Below are 16225 nucleotides of genomic sequence, written 5' to 3'. Positions count from 1 at the left end.
AAGTGCTTTACTGGATCAAAGGCCTAAGTGCATCAGTGAATACTCTTTCAATAAAACACTCTCAAAGAGAGAGGAAATGACCTTCATGGTGCAGAATACTTGATTTTGGAGGGTCTGATGGGGACCATGTGGAATTTACATATAGCCAATGTGGCTTTTAGTTGGCTAATTTTCCTTGTAAAAAACGATTGTTTCAGGAAACACCTGGATTGGTGTGGTGGTGACATCTGGGAGACACAGGGGCATACAATCTAATGGGTCCTGGTTCATTTCTTTGCTTTCTTTCAGAGGGGACTCTGATGACTTAAGTTAATGCCTCTTCCTATCACATGGGGAATTTAGTCAACTGGAGTTGGGTGAAATAAAATATTGACAGAATGCACAAATGGGAACAAAACCAGTTTCTGGCATTAGATCTGATCTCACTAAGTGAATTTATAGTCCCAAAACAGCTCAGGAAAGAAGACGGAAAAATCCTCTGCCCTATGACAGACATGAATGCTTAAATCATTAAGAAGAAGAAAAGTGATCAGGAATTCGATTGGCCACAATTGTTAGTTTTACTTCATTGAAAATGCAAGTAAATAAATGACAATGCTTGACACACCAAAGGGCAGTACCCAAGAGAAGTTTTCTGGGGAGGATCTGCATGAACTTCGACAGGGTTCAGCTGAATTTGAATGTTAGGATGCATCTTGCCCACATCTGGATCTTATTGAAATGGTACTCGAATTAAAAAAAAAAAAAAAAGGATTTTCCAGCTTCCAACAGGTTTGTGTTACAGGGGTGAGGGAAAGTTGAAGTTAGTGTAGTGCTTGCCACTTTTGATTGTAAATGTCAGAAATCTGTAGGTCTCTGGAGAAATTTGTTTCTCCCTGAACAGCTATCCTCAGATCTAATGACGCTACATTTAATAAAGAAGAAATGAGAATGAAGTTCTTGTTCAAGACTGTTCACAATTATAACACTGACAAGGCCTGAAATAGGACAGATAATATAAATAGATGCACAGATAATTACAGAACTGGTATATGGAACTACTCAGTGTCATATCTAGTTTAAATGACTGCTAGAAACATGGAGAATGTCAGATTTCTTGACATGGCACACATCCAACTGGGGACTAGAACATACGTGGGCAAAGAAAGATGTATGCATGTGATGTGGAGAAACAGAGAGAGGAGCATAATTCTGGGCACTGAGTTTGTAGCAGCTTCCCAACAAAACTGAAGTATCCATTCTTGGGTGGTTTGAACTGTCTGGCTCCAGGACTTGGCTATATTTATCCTGGCTGATATATTCTGTCAAATGTGCCCTGCTGTTGATAAGGTGCCGCTGGTGACAAGAGTGGGGGAATCAAAGGGGAGGAGCAGGATGGGGGCTTCCAGTCAGTGTTTTTTAAGGGGTCTCAAAAGCCCTGCAGTCTCATTCCAGTTCAGCTCAGACCCTGGCTTCGAGGCACCACTGGGAGCTTCAAGAAAGAAAAAAAATCAAGATGCCAGAGCCTGCAAAGAAAACAGGTAAGGACAACAACTGAGAGAGAGAGAGAGAGAGAGAGAGAGAGAGAAACACTGAACATAGCCTGGCTGAGAGTGTGACTGCCAAGCAGAGCAGCTGTCCCTATATCAGAGAAACGAGATGCCTTAGAAACAAAGTAGAGAAAAAAATAAATAAAAAAGTGATGATATTTTGTAAAAAGTTAATAAAAAAAAAAAGAGATGGATTCAGAGAGCTCACAGGCAGAAGAGGGATAAGTTCACTCAGAAACTCCCATCCAAGTAATTAGCTCCAGAAGCTTTGGCTGAGGGGAAAGGACAAAAATTAAACTGTTCCATTCAAATTCCTTTTACTTTTCACTTCCTCTCCTAGGCACCGTCAGGGCAGTGAAAGCAGCTCATTGTCCTTCTCCTGAGTATTTTTCAGACAATAAGCAACAGCCTTTGATAGAATTTTTGGGCATAAAATCTCCAGCATAAAGACAAGGCTCATAGCAGCTGGTTCACATTTTGCTCTCTCTCAGACAGAGAGGCACACTATAGCTCTAGGGAAACAGGGAACTCTGAGAGGTTTATACATAGAATCACAGGGTTAGCAGGGACCGCAAGGGTAATCTAGTTTAACCCCCTGCCAAGATGCAGGATTTGCTGTGTAAACCATCCAAGACAGATAGCTATCCAGCCTCCTTTTGAAAACCTCCAGTAAAGGAGCTTCTGCAACCTCCCTAGGCAGTTCCCTTTCCTCTCCTCCCTGCTCCAGTGACAGAAGATAACTTCTCCTCTCTTGAAATAGGTCAGAGCAGTCTACCAACATCAGGGAGGCAGCTTAGTACCCCTCTCCTGCTCCCACACCCGCAGAAAGGAAGCATGCAGAAGGAAATAGATTTAGAACATTCCTAATTATTCCCTTGATTTAATTTAACATTTAGAACCAAGAAGCTAGTCACAGACCACCTGCCTATGTTGAAAGAGGAGAGCTATGAGAGGTGTGGGGAGAGGGTGCAAGTTACAGGGAACTTCTGTAAGAAGATACACCACCACTCCCACCAGTAAGGCAGAGGTGGGTGAGGAGTATTTAGAGGGCATCTGCCCTTGTGAGTCAAAAAGAGGACCATGGGAACACTGTATGTTCCCAACTAACTTCAAAGAAGGGCCTGAAAGTTACTTATGGATGTTTGAAAATAGTGTACATAGGAACATGCAAAAATAGAAAATTATACTAAGTCTGAGCATTTACACTTAAGGGCAGAATCTGCTCTCAGTGAGACTGGTGTAAATCTGGAGTGATTCAGATGAGAATCACTCACATACACTATGCAGGTCTGTTCAGGTGTACATGTGACTTTTTAAAAGCACACATTTTTCAGGGATTGTCAATAGCAGCTGCTTAGTGTTTATTGTAAGCTATTGGAGGCTTGTGTACAGCTTGATGGATGTTCAGTTCCTTAGCAATATCCTGTTAGGGTGGACAGAGAGGAAATCTTCCCTACTTGTTCAAACCTAGATACATTAAGAAGCACTTTTGGTTGAAACATTTGGTATTTTATGTCCTCTGAGCAAGCCACATTTGCTGCCTCTGGCAATTACACTAAAGAATTCCAGAGACCCATGCCTCATAAATAAGGGCATGTGTCCAGACCAAGGGAAGTGCCTGGCAGACAGAATATTCAGAGGGCTTATACTCAAACCAGCTCAGTAAGAGCCTCTTCATCATGAAGCAAAACATCCTTAAACACTTAAACTATATCCTTCATGTAGGTTTTCTGGTATTTTCCCCCTTATTTCTAATTATTCAATAAAATACATTATTGCCAGTGATTCTATGAGGCATCATTCAATTTCTTCACAAAACAAAGGACTGAAGCGGGGTTATTCTCTCTAAAAGCATTTACGACTTCAGTGTGATTTCCAGTTTGAGCAACCTCTTAAACGTTGATTATTGTCAGGATCTATCGAATTCAGACCTAAAAGCTTTAAACAAATATAGAACTGACTTCTTGAAACTGAGACAGACACTTTATTAGAATAAACTTACATTTAATGGAATAAAGGGCTTTTTTTCCTAAGTTCAATAAACTGTCAAAGTGCTCTTTCAGGGCTAGTTATTTAATATTGATTTGAGATATTATTGCTAGAATCATAGTAATAACTGATTTATAATCTCCCTGTTATAATGCATATGCACACATGCAACAAGCCTTTGATAGCTGCGACAGTTTGAAACATTTGCCAAACTTTTTATAAAAGCAAATCAATAATAAAAAATGTTTCCCCCTTTTCTCTCTTACAAGGGAGAAATAAAAACAGGGTGGGGTGGGGTGGTGAGGGGAGGGTAGTAAGCAAAAGTTACACTGGACTTTTATCCAGGATTTTACACATAGTAACTATTTTATCATCTCATAACTTGTCGTGTCTAGAAGCCTATTTGGAACCCACTAGAATGCTAAGATTCCAGCTTTTCCATTGACATACATGCAGCATTAATTTCTAGCCCAGCAAAGTTATAACATCTCAGATCATGATATTACAAGAGCCTTATAAATAAGAGTTACTATCGTTTGTAGACCTTTAATAAGATTAGTAGTACTAATCTTTGTCATTCAGATACATGTAATTAGATGAAGGTTTCTAACCATCAGAGGAGTGAAGTTCTGGAACAGCCTTCCATGGGGAGCAGGGGCAAAAGACATATCTGGCTTCAAGACTAAGCTTGATAAGTTTATGGAGGGGATGGTATGATGGGATAGCCTAATTTTGGCAATTAATTGATCTTTGACTATTAACGGTAAATATGCCCAATGGCCTGTGATGGGATGTTAGATGGGGTGGGATCTGAGTTACTACAGAGAATTCTTTCCTGGGTGTCTGGCTGCTGAATCTTGCCCACATGCTCAGGGTTTAGCTGATTGCCATATTTGGGGTCGGGAAGGAATTTTCCTCCAGGGCAGAGGGGTTTTTCGCCTTCTTCTGCAGCGTGGGGCCTGGGTCACTTGCTGGAGGATTATCTGCACCTTGAATTCTTTAAACCACGATTTGAGGACTTCAATAGCTCAAACATAATAGGTTGAGGATTTGGTACAAGAGTGTGAGGGTGAGATTCTGTGGCCTGCGTTGTGCAGGAGGTCAGACGAGATGATCATAATGGTCCCTTCTGACCTTAAAGTCTATGATTCTATGTACATTCACGGGGCCACCTCCTCAACTGGAAATGCTCCATTGAAATCAATGGAGCTATGTCAATTTACAACAGCTGAGTATCTAATCCCATGGTAATTAAGGCATCCTGACTTTTTAGAGTGTAGGGTTGAAAATATAGTATTAAGCAATTTACTAATGCTAAGCATTTTCAAAGATTATTTTATCTATGCTATATTTTAAGAGTATCTTGTGATGTAGCATGAAAATTATATACTTATATGCAGTATAAATTAGAACTAGGCTCTATACCATGTTCATCACCTTGGTATTAAATACCTACACAGATAGACCCTTCTACCACACTATCACATTATAGCTGTTGTGCCTACTAAAGAGTGCAAAACAGGTTCCATTTTAACCCATTTGTATGTACACTCAGAACTTTGACTTTCATCTTTTGTAGTCAAGCTGCACTTTCCAAAAAATTCTATCTTTGAGCAGAGACCAAATATGAAAAGTTTAAACTCAAAACAGCCAAAGGGGATGTTATGAGACAGTCAGAAAAAAGTGAACACCCCACCACCACCACAAGCATTCTCTCCACATCTCAAATGTTTTTGAGAATAACAGTTAAACTTTGATACATCAGACTTGTCATGTAAAAAGACCTTTAAAGAAATATGCACTTTGTTAAATTTGGAAGAGAGTCTAGGAATGCTGAGCAATTCTGAAACCTGGCCATTTATATTTAGTTACCTAAATATAGAGTTAGAGACTTAGATTAGAAAATGTTGGCCAAGGTTTATAATAGAACTTGATTGCAACCTTAAGCATGGAGAAGCTATAGCAGAGGTGGGCAAACTGCCCAGCCCCTGAGCTCCTGGGCGGGAGGCTTGCCCCCGGCCCCTCCCCTGCTGTTGCCCCTCCCCCGCAACCTCAGCGCACCATGCTCTGGGCAGCTGAGCAGCGCAGTTGCAGAGCCTCGGCCTGACCCAGTGCTCTGGGTGGCGCGGCTCTAGCGCTGCTAGCCACCGGTGCTCCAGGCAGCGCGGTAAGGGGGTGTGGGGGAGGTCAGAGGGTGGGGAACAGTGGGGTTGGATGGGGCAGGGGTCCCGGGGGGGGCAGTCAGGAATGGGGGGGGTCAGGGGACAGGGGGTGGTAGATGGGGCAGGAGTCCCAGGGGAGCCATCAGGGGGTGAGAAGCGGGCGGGGGGGGTGTCAGATAGGAGGCGGGCGCCGGGCCATGCCTGGCTGTTAGGGGAGACACAGCCTCCCCTAACTGGCCCTCCATACAATTTTGGAAACCCAATGTGGCCCTCAGGCCAAAAAGTTTGCCCGCCCCTGAGCTATAGCCACTACGTAAGACATAGCTTGTAAACCATTATGTAGATTATAAACCGTTTGGGGCTGTGCTTGCATAGTGCCTAGCACAATGGGGTCCTAGTTCATGGGCTCCAGTATGCTATGTAATACAAATAAATAATTTCCATCACCTTTTCTTTTGTAGATCTGAAGGTTAATCATTGTCCCCAATTTACAGATGGGATATTGGAGGCACAGACAGGTTGAATGTCCAAGGTCACACAGGAAATGTGATTACTCCCAGTCCTTTGTAAATTCCAGTAACATGAGAAATCTCAGTGGCTGAAATAGAGGAAAATAAGTTTGAGAGGCTTTATAGCTTCGATCAAGTAATGGTTAAGCCTGTATGTGCAAGAAGCCACTTATCTCTGATTAAGGAATTTATAGCTCCTTCATACAGTTCAAGAGCAAGGAATTTACAAGCTCCTTGCTAAAGTTTGTGGAGCTTCTAACCTGCACATACCTAACTGCTCCAGTTCTTATCTTAAAGGAAAGAAGGGAGGAGGAAAAAGGAAATGCAAAGAACTGTAACATTAAAGTTGCAACATCAAAACCTCAACTATTCAGGAATTTTGAAAATTAATGTTTTTTCTGAAATGTTAACTTGGCTTTGTTGCACATGTAATCATTTTACCATAAGATACACAGGATGTGCAATAAGGCCAATTTAGCACTGCAGGAGAAACCCTAATTTTTGGTATTTCCTAATTTTGTGTCTTTGATTTTACAGATTTCATGTTCTCTGCATTTTCTGCTCATGCCCATCACAAAGCTCTAGTGGAGCTTCCAGTCTGCTTACTGCAGGCTGTCTATGTGATCATATAAGTGCCATTCTTTGAGTATACAGTCACTTTTTTATTCCAGTGAGGTATATGTGTAGTAGTTTTAAAACATTACTAACCATATCATAACCCATAAAAGCACTTACTTTTCTTTGAAAGAGTAGACTCACTACCAAAGCACCTCCTTGTGGCCAGGCCTGGCAGCTCTCTCCCCATTTAGCACTTTAGCCCTCAGCTGGTCCACCTTTACCCATGACTCAGCCCTCCGGCTTAGTCATGATTTTAAGTCCACACCTTCCAGGGTAATAAAGTCCCACAAACAGTTCAATGACGTTAAAACAAGGCCTTCAGCACCAACTCCAGGCACTGTTCATAGAACCACAGAATATCAGGGTTGGAAGGGACCTTAGGAGGTCATCTAGTCCAACCCTCTGCTCAAAGCAGGACCAATCCCCAACTAAATCATCCCAGCCAGGGCTTTGTCAAGCCCGACCTTAAAAACTTCTAAGGAAGGAGATTCCACCACCTCCCTAGGTAACACATTCCAGTGTTTCACCACCCTCCTAGTGAAAAAGCTTTTCCTAATATCCAACCTAAACCTCCCCCACTGCAACTTGAGACCATTACTCCTTGTCCTGTCATCTGCTACCACTGAGAACAGTCTAGATTCATCCTCTTTGGAACCCCCTTTCAGGTAGTTGAAAGCAGCTATCAAATCCCCCCCTTCATTCTTCTCTTCCACAGGCTAAACAATCCCAGTTCCCTCAGCCTCTCCTCATAAGTCATGTGTTCCAGTCCCCTAATCATTTTTGTTGCCCTCCGCTGGATGTTTTCCAATTTTTCCACATCCTTCTTGTAGTGTGGGGCTCAAAACTGGACACAGTACTCCAGATGAGGCCTCACCAATGTCGAATAGAGGGGAACGATCACGTCCCTCGATCTGCTGGCAATGCCCCTACTTATACAGCCCAAAATGCATTGGCCTTCTTGGCAACAAGAGCACACTGCTGACTCATATCCAGCTTCTCGTCCACTGTAACCCCTAGGTCCTTTTCTGCAGAACTGCTGCCGAGCCATTCGGTCCCTAGTCTGTGGCGGTGCATGGGATTCTTCCATCCTAAGTGCAGGACTCTGCACTTGTCCTTGTTGAACCTCCTCAGATTTCTTTTGGCCCAATTCTCTAATTTGTCTAGGACCCTCTGTATCCTATCCCTACCCTCCGGTGTATCTACTTCTCCTCCCAGTTTAGTGTCATCTGAAAACTTGCTGAGGGTGCAATCCACACCATCCTCCAGATCATTAATGAAGATATTGAACAAAACCAGCCCGAGGACCGACCCTTGGGGCACTCCACTTGATACCAGCTGCCAACTAGACATGGAGCCATTGATCACTACACGTTGAGCCCGACAATCTAGCCAACTTTCTATCCACCTTATAGTCCATTCATCCAGCCCATATCTCTTTAACTTACTGGCAAGAATACTGTGGGAGACCGTGTCAAAAGCTTTGCTAAAGTCAAGGAACAATACGTCCACTGCTTTGCCCTCATCCACAGAGCCAGTTATCTTGTCATAGAAAGCAATTAGATTAGTCAGGCATGACTTGCCCTTGGTGAATCCATGCTGACTGTTCCTGATCACTTTCCTCTCCTCTAAGTGCTTCAGAATTGATTCCTTGAGGACCTGCTCCATGATTTTTCCAGGGACTGAGGTGAGGCTGACTGGCTTGTAGTTCCCAGGATCCTCCTTCTTCCCTATTTTAAAGATGGGCACTACATTAGCCTTTTTCCAGTCATCCAGGACCTCCCCCGATCGCGATGAGTTTTCAAAGATCATGGCCAATGGTTCTGCAATCACATTCGCCAACTCCTTTAGCACTCTCGGATGCAGCGCATCCGGCCCCATGGACTTGTGCTCGTCCAGCTTTTCTAAATAGTCCCGAACCACTTCTTTCTTCACAGAGGGCTGATCACCTCCTCCCCATGCTGTGCTGACCAGTGCAGAAGTCTGGGAGCTGACCTTGTTCGTGAAGACAGAGGCAAAAAAAGCACTGAGTACATTAGCTTTTTCCACATCCTCTGTCACTAGGTTGCCTCCCTCATTCAGTAAGGGGCCCACACTTTGCTTGACTTTCTTCTTGTTGCTAACATACCTGAAGAAACCCTTCTTGTTACTCTTAACATCTCTTGCTAGCTGCAACTCCAGGTGTGATTTGGCCTTCCTGATTTCACTCCTGCATGCCCGAGCAATATTTTTATACTCTTCCCTGGTCGTTTGTCCAATCTTCCACTTCTTGTAAGCTTCATTTTTGTGTTCAAGATCAGCAAGGATTTCACTCTTAAGCCGAGCTGGTCGCCTGCCATATTTACTATTCTTTCTACACATCGGGATGGTTTGTCTCTGTTACCTCAATAAGGATTCTTTAAAATACAGCCAGCTCTCCTGGACTCCTTTCCCCCTCATGTTATTCTCCTAGGGGATCCTGCCCATCAGTTCCCTGAGGTTGTCAAAGTCTAAGTCTAGGGTCAGTATTCCGCTGCTCTCCTTTTTTCCCTGTGTCAGGATTCTGAACTCGACCATCTCATGGTCACTGCCTCCCAGGTTCCCATCCACTTTTGCTTCCCCTACTAATTCTTCCCGGTTTGTGAGCAGCAGGTCAAGAAGAGCTCTGCCCCTAGTTGGTTCCTCCAGCACTTGCACCAGGAAACTGTCCCCTACACTTTCCAAAAACTTCCTGGATTGTCTATGCACCGCTGTATTGCTCTCCCAGCAGATATCAGGGTGATTGAAGTCTGCCATGAGAACCAGGGATTGCGATCTAGTAACTTCCGTTAGTTGCCGGAAGAAAGCCTCGTCCATCTCATCCCCGCGATCCGATGGTCTATAGCAGACTCCCACCACGACATCACCCTTGCTGTTCATGCTTCTTGTCCTCACTCCCTTTTCTGACAGCTCTCTGTCATCTCTGGCCCCTTCTCTGGGTTCATGCCACCTTGACAGCAGCTAAAACAGGAACCCAGGCTCTCCCATTACGCTCAGTTCCAGCCCAGGGACCCTAAAACCAGCAGCCAAGGACAACTCCATCCAACTCCTTGCTACAGCCGCCCAGGACTTCTTACTATTCATAGCCTTTCCAGGTTAATCCTTCTTGGCTCTCAGGGCCCTCCCTAGAATTCTCTGACAAACTCAAACCAAAAGTACAAAATCAAACAAGTTTTTATCTTTCTCAGGCTTGGCTTCCATGCCTATTAAGTTCCCCTTGCTGTCCACACCCCTAACCACTTCCCAGGACTCTCTCCTTGAAAGTCCAGATTATGCCCTTTTATAAGGGTTTACCATTGGAGCCTGCACCACCCCCCAGTGGCTGATTCATCTTTCTCCTGGCCTCTTACCAGAATTGTCTGTTCAGGAGAAGATACCAGGGCTTACTCTCTGCCTGGGCTTCCTCCTTGACCCTCGTGGTTTCACTACTTACTCATCCCAGAGAGCGACTACTGAATTTCACCCTCCAAACCTCTTCTGTGCTAAACTTCCTGCCTTTTGTACTATCCAGCTCCTTCTCTAGCTTGGTTTCATCTCTAATTATTCCTAGCTCACCCTCAGAGGGCAGCCTATTATATTAATTGGCCTCTCAGGACCTTTCATAGCCTGTGTGTGGTACACACTCCACCACACTCCCTTTCCTTCATAGGCTGACCTATCTAACAGGGCTCAATGATGACATGAAATCAACAGCATAGTGGGGGAGAGGCCTCATTGAGTGAGAACTTACAACTCCAGGGGTGAAGAAGGAATCTAAAAATAAACAAAAAATCCCACAAGTTTAAAATCTCCTGTGTGGGCTATGCCTCTTCTGTACTACACTTTGAAACATTCTGTACCTGACTTAAAAATTCAGTAGTTGTAGGGTATAGTTTTTCCCCTTAATACTTGTGCCAAATTATTCACAGAATATAGGTGACAACTTAAATTACACACAAATTTAATAATCTTTTTCATATATAATGTCTTTTTATGACTAGAGAGAGATACTTTCCTGGCAAGAATGGAGAACACCCATCAACATTTGAAGCAAACAGGAATTGGTCTTCTTGCAGAACAAACACAAGGTATGTCTACACAGCAATAAAACACCCATGGCTGGCCTTGGTCAGCTGACTCAGGCTCGTGGGGCTAAAATATTGTAGTGTAGATGTACAGACTCCGGCTGGAGCCTGGCTCAGGACCCTCCCCCTGCATGGAGTCCCAGAGCCCAGGCTCTAGCCTGAGACAGCAAATATCCTGCAATTTTATAACCCTACAGCCCAAATCCCCTGCAAGGCCGAGTCAGCTGACATGGGCCAGCCATGGGTCTTTTATTGCAATGTAGACATACTCACTGACTCCTAAACTCATGACTTGGCAGAGGCAAAAAATGAAGGAAATGATTTATTAGTGCTTAAATAATATACTGTGACAAAGCTCTGTCCTTGCCTCCATGGGTCCCGCATTTCGTTGCGGACTTCATTAGCCTCAGAGGCTCACTGAGGCCCTCCACATAACCCTTCTCTCTCTAGAGACAAGGGTCACAGTCTACTGAGCCATTTTCATTATAAGCCAGCGAGGGAGGTGAGGAGAAGTTATCCTTCCTTGCACAGTCTCTGTTGTCTCCCAGGCTCAGTGATTAATCGGGGGCAAAGGTCGGGGGGGGAGCCCGGGCCCACCCTCTACTCCGGGCTCCAGCCCAGGGACCCTAATAGTATCAGCTATGGTAGCTGACCTTTTAGAAACATGACATGTACAATTCCCTGGGCTACTTCCCCCACAGCAGCCCTCACTTCCTCAAGCTCCACTTCACCCTTACCTCAGGGCCTCCTTCCTTGTGCCCGATATGGTGTGTACTACTCAGTCTCTCCAACAGCACAACTTCCTCCCACAGCTCCTGACATGCGCGCCCACCTGACTAACTGGGAGGCTTTTAACTAGTTTCAGCCAGCCCCTGATTGGCTTCAAGTGTCCCAATCAACCTAGCCTTCTCCCTGCCTTCTGAAAAGTTCTTAATTGGCCCCAGGTGTCTTAACTGACCTGGAGCAGCTGCCATTTCACTTATCCTGGTACCAGGGATTTGTTTAGCCTGGAGCTAATATATCTATCTCCCACTACTTTTCTGGCCTTGCCCCATCACAATACTTACAGAGAAATTTGTCCTGCTACCTCATTACATGCTTCATATTTTCCTCAGCATCCTAACTGAAAGTTATCCTGCCATTCTCTAAAGTACTCTCGAAACCAAAGTCTTCAGCCTGGCTCTGGAAGTCTGACCAGGGGCAGCTGCTCATCAGGAACTAATAGAGCTAAGACCCATCAATAACGGTATAGCATTGTGATGCCATACAGTCCCATCTTCAGCTACTGGAGGACTCCTGATGGGGATGGAGCCCCTGGAGTATACAGTAGAGCTGGTTGTCACTACAGGACCCTTGCTCCTGCAGCAAACAGACTGGAAGCAGGAAAGGGAGGAGTAACAGCACATCTTTTGTAGGGATATTTCACACCACAGGATCCTTGCTTCCTCTCTCTTTTGGAGTGGGATTTTGAACAAAATTGTACACACCTCCATGTGTGACATTTCATGCAATTTTTAACTGGCTAATTTGCATAATTAGAATTAATTTGGATATAGACATAAACATCAGTTTTGGCAACTGTGTGGATTTAGTGCTGATGAAGGATACTGGAGTAGCATTACATTTCCCTCACAGGGTAATCCCTGAGCAGTGGGAAAAGGCAATAGGTAGAAAGGACCTTCTTCTTGGATCTTCTCAAAAGAGATGGGATGGGAAGGCTTGTAGGGAGTCAGAGATGACCAGGGAAGTATGAAGGGGTGGCAGTTGCTGAGAAGGTTGGTACATAATGGTGGTATTTAGTTTCTTTCCTTTTATCAGCCCCCTGCCTCTACCTTGTCCCCCACAACAGCTTGTCATCTCTGTCCTCTTCAGCAGCACCTGTCATACATCATCTTCAGTAGCTCCTGTTCCCCCCTTTCCCTCCTCCTGTAGTGCCTCCCTGCTCCTGCCTGTAAGGGTAATGAGGCTTTCTCCTTGCCTCTCTGCTGTTCCATGTGGCTGAGAGCTCACAGGCAGTAAAGAGGGGCTAGAAAGGGTGTCAGGCCACCTAGCTGCTTCTTCAGCAGGTGCCACGGCAGCTCCTGGTGGCAGCCAGTCTGAAGTGTAGCCCAAGCCCTCCTGTTTGCCCAGGGCCCAGTTGAATGTGTGATGAGGTCAGAGTTGCTGGAATGCCTAAGAGGCAGCTTGCATTTATGAATGTCACACAAATGCATGTCATTTGGCAGGTCTGCCCTGGTGAGGGATGGTATGAGAGAGGAATACAGTGGAGACGCATCTTACGCAGGGGTTAGGTTCTCAAGTCAGCACGTAAGGCGAAAAATCGCATATAGTCAAAATTACCCTTGAAAATCCCTTAAATCCCCCATAAAGTACAGTATACTGTACATGGTTGTGTATACAACCCTGTACAGTAAGGTATAAATATATAATGTGTACAGTATATAATAAAGAGCACATATGCAAAATAGAATTTTACAGTACTGTATTTTTAATTACCGGGGGGTAATTACAGAGGGGTCGTCAGGGTTTGATGTCGATCCAGGAGACGGAGGTGACGGAGAGCGAGTCGTAGACGAAGTGGTTGGCTCTGGTTCAGCTGGAAAAGTTGATTGCATAGGCTCATCTGCTGCTGGTTGTTTTTCCTTGAAAAACCATGGTCATTGGCAACTGTCTCTCTTGTCTCCCGAGCTGCTCAAACATTTCTTGATACCGTTTCAAATTGTCCATAATACTACGTGTGATTTTGAGGCTTTGTTACATAGAGGGATCATATTCAGAAATCATTCAAGTGTTTCGTTGCTTGGAACACTTCAGCAAATTTATGAAGATTCCAACTTGCTGGCTCTTCCTGTTCATCATCATCATCTTCGTCTTCTGTAGACGATTTTATCAGTTCCTCTAACTCTTCATTAGTCAATGTTCCTCTGTGGCTCTCAATTAATTCTACAATTTCTTCCTCAAGGATGTTGACAAAGCCATCACCACCCACTTGCCTGGCCACCTGAACAATGCGTTTCACTTCTTTGTCAATGGTCGGGAAACCCTTAATATCATTCACACACTCATTCCATAGGTTTCGCCAACATGCATTGACTGTTTCAGGCTTGGTTGCATCCATTGCCTGTTTAAAAAGTGATGCAACTGGCAATGTTGAAGGATTAAGATTAGGATTATTAAGATTAAGATTAGATTACACATTAAGATTGGGATCAGCATCCATAACACTATGTATCCGTGAGAACATAAGCCTCTTGTAGGTGGCCTTGAAACAGCGAATCACGCCTTGGTTGAGAGGTTGGAGGATGGAGGTGGTATGGGGGTGGGGGAGAGAGAAAGACGACTTCAACGTTGTTATGCGTAAACTGGAATGCTGCAGGGTGGCCAGGAGCATTGTCTATGATCAGCAACACTTTAAAGTCAAGTCCTTTCTCTTCGAGGTATTGCTTGACCTCCGGAATGAAACCCTTGTGGAACCAATCCAGAAATAATGCTGCCATCTCCGAAGCCTTTTTATTTGATTGCCAGAACACAGGCAGGAGACTTTTGTTCTTGCCTTTTAGGACATGGGGATTTGCAGCCCTGTAGAGCAAGCCCGGCTTTATTAAATGCCCAGCTGCATTGCCACAAAACACAGTCACACGGTCTTTAGCTACTTTGAAGCCAGGGGCTTCTGATTTCAAAATGTAAGTGCGGTTGGGCATTTTTTTTTCCAAAAGAGCCCAGTCTTGTCAGCATTAAAAACTTGTTCCGGAAGATAGCCCTTTTCTTCTATGATTTTCTTTAATTGTTCGGGGTAGGCTTTTGCTGCCTCTTCATTGGCAGATGCAGCTTCACCAGTAGTCTGCACGTTTTTGAGGTAGAAGCGGTTCCTAAAACTGTTAAGCCAACCTCGGGTGGCTTTGAATTCCTTCTCATCAGAAGGCTGTCCCTCTTCGGCGGGAGGTTTGAACAGCGCATAGAGACTAAGAGCCTTTTCTCGCAACGTGTTGCCATCGATAGGCACACATTGACTTCATGTCTTCCAGCCATAAGTTTAATGCCTTTTCAGTCTTCCCTAAAGTCTTATCACGCACCTGGCTCTTCACCTTAGCAGTTACTGGAGCACTTGATGCCACGGCTTGACGAATTTCTCTCTCGAATCTTGATGGCATGGATGCTAGATTCGTTGCTGCAATATTTACGCGCCATGCTGGAGACCAACGTACCGTCTCGCAATAAGTCCAACACAGCCAGTTTTTCCTCCAGCGTTGGAACAGATCGCTGTTTCTTTGGTGGAGCACCAGATGAAGTAGTTGGCTTGCATTTAGGGGCCATGTTGTACGAAAAATAAGTATATTTAAACACTAGAATCACACTCAGCGTGGCGAGATGCTCACACTAGGAGAGGCACGCAGGAACTGAGACCGACTGAGGGAACAGCAGATTCACGTCTCCCATCTCACGCTCACTCTGGGGCATATGCTCATTGAGTGGAATGGTGGGCGGAATCGCCCACACTATTTACTGGTATCTTATTTTTCTTTTTTTTTGCCAAGCGTGTATAGTTGAATTTGCGTAAATTAAATGCGCATATGATGTGACTCAGCTGTATTGGGAGCATGGAAGTGTCCGATAGGAGAGACTTCAGCGCTGAGAATCATAGAAATGTAGGGCTGGCAGGGACTTTGACAGGTCATCTAGTCCAGTCCCCTGGTTTTGATGTGTCAAGTGGTCAAGAGTAGGCAGAAGAAGGATTCTCAGCTCAAGTGTGGGTGAAGGGCTGGCATGAGAAGGTTGAGCTGATGGGGGCTAGGGATGTTTTGAGCTGGCAGGGAGATGGATTAGGCTAATAGGATTGTGTGCAGAAGAGAACAGAATCAATAAGGATACTGGGGTGTGTGCAGACAGTAGCGGGAAATATAAGGTAGAGTAGAACCTCAGAGTTACGAGCACCTTGGGAATGGAGGTTGTTCATAACTCTGAACAAAATATTATGATTGTTCTTTCAAAAGTTTCATAGAATCACAGAACTGGAAGGGACCTTGAGAGGTCATCTAGTCCAGTCCCTTGCACTCATGGCAGGAGTAAGTATTATCTATTATTAAGGGTCCATGTCTGTCACGGATTCTGTGACTTTCTGTGACCTCTGTAGCAGCCCGTGCTGAACACCTCATGCAGCCCCTGGGCCAGTCACATTGGCTGCTGCTGGGGCAGTTTTGGGCCCCCTTCTGCTACCCAACAGCAGGAGTTTGAGTGGTGGGGGGTGGCTCCGGGCTGGGGGTGGCGCTTACCTTGGGGGAACTCCCCTCCCTCAGCTCCTAGCTCCATGTGCTGTTTCTGCCCCTGCAGGCACTGCCCCC

General features: G+C 44.8%; 1 protein-coding gene across 1 annotated transcript in view; it reads left to right on the top strand.

Moving 5' to 3' along the window:
* Positions 1–1445: 1445 nt before the first annotated feature.
* MYBPC3 (myosin binding protein C3) overlaps positions 1446–16225 on the top strand; it is a 139420-nt gene continuing 124640 nt past the window's right edge. Inside the window, exon 1 of the mRNA XM_084631960.1 lies at positions 1446–1520. Within this exon, the coding sequence (XP_084488086.1) occupies positions 1496–1520 (25 nt within the window). The 5' untranslated portion in view covers positions 1446–1495. The remainder of the gene's footprint in view (positions 1521–16225) is intronic.

Source organism: Lepidochelys olivacea (genome assembly GCF_965140295.1).
Source record: "Lepidochelys olivacea isolate rLepOli2 genome assembly, chromosome: 6".
NCBI classification, from domain to species: Eukaryota; Metazoa; Chordata; order Testudines; family Cheloniidae; genus Lepidochelys; species Lepidochelys olivacea.
This window is presented reverse-complemented; position numbering and strand designations above follow the sequence as displayed.